This window comes from Chrysochloris asiatica, unplaced genomic scaffold, assembly GCF_000296735.1.
Source record: "Chrysochloris asiatica unplaced genomic scaffold, ChrAsi1.0 scaffold00024, whole genome shotgun sequence".
Lineage (NCBI taxonomy): Eukaryota > Metazoa > Chordata > Mammalia > Afrosoricida > Chrysochloridae > Chrysochloris > Chrysochloris asiatica.
The window spans coordinates 3,036,946-3,043,109 of NW_006408542.1; the positions used below are offsets into that span (position 1 = coordinate 3,036,946).

The 6,164-nt window shown below is 40.6% G+C and overlaps 1 protein-coding gene across 1 annotated transcript in view; it reads left to right on the forward strand.

The window, feature by feature from the left end:
• VIT (vitrin) overlaps positions 1 to 6,164 on the forward strand; it is a 207,136-nt gene that overhangs the window by 103,564 nt on the left and 97,408 nt on the right. Inside the window, 1 exon segment of the mRNA XM_006839358.1 lies at positions 3,949 to 4,026. Coding sequence (XP_006839421.1) covers positions 3,949 to 4,026 — 78 coding nt within the window.

A 6,164-nucleotide genomic window follows, 5' to 3' on the forward strand; every position in this document is an offset into this window, starting at 1 on the left:
TTCTGCTGTGCATAAATAAGGTCGCTATGAGTCGGTACTGACTCGATGGCACCTAACAACAACAACATGTAGTGCCATAGGCATTTACTGGTGTTGTTATTGTTAAATGCTGTTAATTGATTCTGACTCATAATGACCCTGTGTAGGGTTTCCAAGGAGCATCTGGTGAGTTTGAACTTCTGACTTTGAGGTTCAAACAGACTTTGAGGTCCAGTGTTTATCCTATGTTGGCATTTACTAAATAATAACATTTCACTCTTTCCTTTATCTTCTTCCAAAGAGATAAATCAATAAGATAATGACTAATGAGAGGAGCACAGTGGCTCTGTAAGGTAAGTATAGGACTGTGAACCACAAGGTTAGCAATTTAAGCCCACCAGCCACTCCATGAGAGAAAGATGACGCTTTCTGTTCCCACAAAGATTGATAACCTCAGTAACTCTATGCAGGATCACTATGAGTTGGAACTGACTCAATGGCACTTAACAGCAATAATGACTAATGTGATTTCATAGTGAAAAGGTAACCAAATATCTTTGTGTTATCATGACCCACCTTCCCTTTTTGATCTTGAAGATTTCCCCAACCAACATTTTATTTGGAAAATATTGAAGTTTACAGAAAAATTATTATCCCTATTCTCTATGCCTTAGATTAACCAGTTGTTAATATTTTGTTATATTTACTTTATCTCTCTATATTTTGTTCTGAGCCATGAAAATAAACTGCAAACTGATACTTTATCCTGCAATGCTCTAGCACACATCTTATAAGAAAATTTTCCTAATAAAGAATACAATACCATCTGAAAAATATCGCATCTAAAAAAATCAACATTGGCATAGTAATATTATCCAATACAGAGTTCTTATTCAGTTGTAGTCAATTCGCCCCCAAATATTCTTTATGACAATTTGGGAGGGCCACAATGTGATCAAAGATCATGAGTTGCATTTAGATGTTATGTATGTTTATTGGAACTTTAGTGTGAAATTATCCCCCGCTGATTTCTGTACAAGGCAGTGGAAAGACATCAACCACAGCACTGTAGATCTTTGCCTTGTAATAAGGAATCCAGAATGAGGCCATATAAAAATGCTAATATCTAGAATACAAATTTGTTGAGCATAGAAAGAAATATTATCTCCACATTCGTGTTTACCAAGTAACTCCTGGCTAAATAAGAATGCTTTGCTCTTACTTAAGATGTTTCACCTGTAATTCAGAAATCCCAAAAGAGGTTTAAAAGAAAATTAATTCCATGAGAGTGGAGATGTTTTGGGTAGTTTCTTGTTTTGTTTTAATGAAAATCAATGGACTGGGGGGCGGGGGGAATCAATGGACTGAGATTCTTCCCTATAAATCTCAATTTCCATTTTCCCTCATTCCACCTAGTGACATTTGACCAAAAGTGTTTTTGGCCAATGATAATAAACATTTGTGCTTCTGGAACGGCTAGGAAGCTTCTTTCAAGTAGGTGGTTGGGAAGAGTGCACTCCAGCATAAGGATATCAACTGGATGCGGAGGAGCGCTGCCCCATATTCAGGGACTGAGGGTCAATGAATTAAATTGGATTGTACCAGAATCCTTCCCTGAAGGTTCAGATGCCCCCATGACCTTTCTCTAGATTTTTCTTTCGAATTTTCACATGTCACTGTACTCCTTCAATTAATGATCTTAGTGGATCGTGAAGGGATGAGAGAAAGATTGACCATTCTGAGTCTTTCCTTCCCAAGCCCAGTCCTGTAACAGTATTCCCTCAGTGTTCAGCTGAAATTTTTTCACCATTAGAAACAAATACTCAGGAATGGATGAGCTCCTCTGGAGAATTTTAACAAAGATCTAAGTGTTTGTGTGCTCAATACATTTCTTGAGCACCTACTATATGCCAGCTGCTGCAGCTGCAAAGTCAAGTTGACTTTGGTCATAGTGATCCCACATGTATCGGACGGAGTAGAACTATGATCCATGTGGATTCTGGACAGCCTTGAATCTCCAGCTTTTCAGTTAGGAGTCATAACTGTTAACTACGTCACCCAGAAGCTCCTAAACACTGCTTCTCAAATATCCCATGACTGTTAAAATCAATTCCAGCTCATGGTGACCCCATGTGTTACAGAGCAGAAGTGTCCCCACAGGATTTTCTGGGTCACCTGGTAGTGTAGTGGATTACACATTTGGTTGCTAACCACAAGGTAAGCAGTTTGAATCCACCACATGCTCCTAGGAGAAAAATGAGATTTCCTGTTCCCATAAAGATTTACAGCCTCAGAAACTCTATACGGCGTCACTATGAGTCAGAACAAACTCAAAGGCTTACCACCACCATCATCAGTCTTTATAGATGCCGATTGCCAGGTCTTTCTTCCACAGAGCTGCTGAGTGGGTCTGAAGCCCCTGTAGGTTAACAGCACCACCCAGGGATGTGTAAGCACAAATCTAAATCCACACATCCATTAACTTGATTCTGATTCGTGGGAATTTGATGGATGCAAGTCAGACAAATTCCCTGCCTACCTGGACTCCTGGTGTGGAGCTGTAGAATCAGCACTGGACTGCAAACCACAAGGTCAGCGGTTCAAACCCACCAGCTACTCCTTAGAAACCATATACAGGGTCGCTATGAGTTAGAATTCACTCAATGACACTTAACAACAACAACAACAACAATAGAGTCCTTGCTCTAGGATAAGCACTTGAACGCAAGGTCAGTGGTTCAAACTCACTAGCACTCCTTGGAAACCCTATACGGGGTCGCTATGAGTTGAGTTGGAACCAGCTCAACGGCACTTAACAAGAACAACAAGGGGGCTTACCTACATTCCAGTGGTGCTTTCAATTTAATTTCTGAATGAAGCTCACTTGATGGAATTTCAGGCATCGTTTCAGATTTGAGGATTTTGCAGACAACTTTCTCAGGCAATGTTTCAGTCCTGTCAGACTTGGTTACTACTCTAACCAGCCCTGACCACCTGATACTTTCTTGTTAAATTATTGTTGTTCTTGTGGTTAAGTGCCATCGAGTCAGTTACGACCCATAACGACCCTGTATAGGGTTTCCAAGGAGCAGCTGGTAGGTTTGAACCGCCAACCTTGCAGTTTAAACTGACCTTGTCCAGTCCAGCAGTCCTTCATTATTTCCTGATCGGCTTTAGTATTTCTCTTCATCACCATAAGAGGGTAACAAATGGTTATTTCCACAGCTAGTGTGGCGCTATAGGATAAACACTGGACTGCTAACCACAAGGTCAGTAGTTCAAGCCCACCAGCTGCTCCTCAGTAACTCTATACAGAGTCTTTATGAGTCAGAACAGACTTCACAGCACTTAACAACAACAACAACCCTCAGGTTTCATCAGTGCCTCAGAATTCAAATAGATCACACAGGATCAGAGAAAGGGTGAGGTAACCTTCCACACCCTAGCTGCTGCTATGACCCAAGAGCACATACTCTGTCATTGCAAAGCAGAGTTTTAGATTCACCAAATGGGCTTAATTAAACGTGTAAAGTCCCATATATGAAAACTATCAGACATACACTAACTGGAATTCTGGTTTGGTGCTGCAGGATAATGCGCTGGACCATAAGGTCAGTTTAAACTGCAATGTCTGCAGTTCAAAACCACTAGCAACTCCTAGAAACCCTATACAGGGTCGTCATGGGTCGCAACCGACTTGATGGCACTTAATAACAACAGCATTGTGAAACTATTCTGAATCATCGAGATTTTTATTTGTATTTTTCTATTATTAATAAAACACAGGTAATCTAGGAAGGCAAAATGCCTCTTTGACTCTCCTATCATAATCAACAATTCAGCACAAGGGAGATTTTTATTGAACGCAAGAGAGATAAATTGGAAGACAGGAATCAACTTATCAGTACAGAACCATCTAAACCTCTCACTCTAGAAATAAATCTTTTTTTTTTTCTTTCTGTTTTACAGAAGGTAAATTCAAAAAGGGTGCAACCTACCCATCAGCTCTTACATATTCTTCGTCTAAAAGCCCAGCTGACAAAACAGGCAAGTGTCTATGTGTGATTTTATCAAAATCTTTTTAGTTAGTAAACATGCAGTATTGTGTTTTTAGAGATAATGTAAAAATTAACATCTTTACTGGTTAGGCTCCACAGACTTGCAGTCATGTTTTCTCAGATGCTGGGAACATGCACACAGAAAACAGTGGGATCAAATGGCTAGGATTTGTTTTCTTTTTTGGTTTTAGCAATTTTGAGATTGACTCTGTATTTGTACCATTTTTGTTCAGAATGACTATTGCCTTGAATTTCATTGTATTACTGCTTTAGAAGATGACGTGACATTCTGTCTGGAAGTGTTTCCTGGCAGCTAAAAGGAAAAAAGTTGTCTCCACTTAAGTATGACATGAAGGGAAGCAAAAAAAAAAAAAAAAATGATGTGGCTTGTGTGATAAGGGCATTCCCTCAGTGGACAGCAGCTAATCCAAATAACTCAAGCAAAGCCCATACTGTGGGTTGGTTGTGCGGACTCAGCTTCCATGTGATTCACAAAAGAGGGCACAGGCAGACAGACCTCAGGCAAGGAAAACGCCCTTTTATAGATTTCTGTGTTGACGCGAGAAGTGGGCCATGCAGAACTGTGTATGTGGACTGTGGGGTACTGTCATTTCCCACATGGTCACAGAGAATGTAGGAGTTGCTTTCTAATGGGATCTTGAACAGTTTCCAGAAATGTGGTGGCTAGCTGAGTTTTTATTCTGTTCAAATTCTATCCATGAAAATGCAAAGGTGGAAGTTTTGTAACAAGGAAGGGAGTGATTAATTCTCCAGGATAGGAGCAGAGGCCTCTGGAACAATCAACAGAGAAGAGCCAAGAGCGGGACCCTACGTAGAGAAACAGAGATGCCTGAGATAGAGACAGAGATGATGACGTGGAGTGATGAAGCCACTGGGGACTTCGGACCCAGAAAGGGAAAGGGATTATGGGCCGAAAACTGGGGGGGAGGAGGGGGAAGTGTAGGGGGGTGGGTTTCTAGGATATACCCTTTGGGTGGTTGATGATGCATGGAGGGGATTGGAACCATGGCAGCGAGATGATATACAATGGAATGAATGTAAAACTAAAGTTCTCCCACGTAAACTATCATATAATTCACAATAAAACATTTAAAAAAAAAAATTCTATCCATAAACTTAAAGTAGTGAACATGGCTTAACAATAGCAACAGGAGTTAGTAACTATTAAGCACTTGCTGTGTGCCAGGCACTGCTCCATGAATTTTACATGATTATTGTGTTTAACCACCTCAATACCATAACCCAAACACCTACTGCTGTCCAGTTGATTCCAATGCATAATGATCCTAACTAAGTACTACGCTTGCCCTGATACAGAGTTTGAGGAAAAGGCAACACACAGAGGTTGAGTAACTTGTTTTTCACCACATAGCTAGTAAGTGGCAGAAATGAGAATCAAACCCATGTAACCTGACTCCAGAAACCCCTTTCTACATCCTTATGCTATATTTTATTGCACTAAAAATAGTGTCTTAATTTGAGGGGCATTGACACACGATTGAGAAGTGATTATCTCCCAGAGCTGCCTCCAACTTCAGACAGTACCTGGGTTGCAGATACCTGACTGACAGACAACTTGTACTTGCCCTTTAACATTATGTAAATTTGCTCTTACTTTGAAATAACTTGAGTCAATCCCTTCTTACACCAAATTGTTCATCACAATCACCTTCCTTGCTGCACATACAGCTTTTAAATCATTGAAAAGGTTTTTAGTCTTTCCTCGCACTAAAATAAAGCTTAAAAAGGCCTGCATGCACCTGTTCCAACTTACATACAAATTCTTATAGACACAGTAACAGATCTCATTGCAAGCCAGAAATTGCCAGTATATCTTTAAGCAAGCCACTGAGATAAAAGAAATAGGAAGAGAAGCAGCAGAAAGAAGAGAAAAAAAGCAGAGTATGAAAGAGCTACAACGTGGCCAAAGGCTGTGATTAAAGACAGCAACAGGCCCTGAAGAGGCCCAGTGGCAGAATCAAGAGACTCCTGTCCTCTAGAGGAGCTCTGGTAGTGTAGTAGTTACAAATCGGGCTGCTAATCTCACGGTCAGCAGTTTGACACTACCAGCTGTTCCACGGGAGAAAGGTGAGGCTTTCTGCTCCC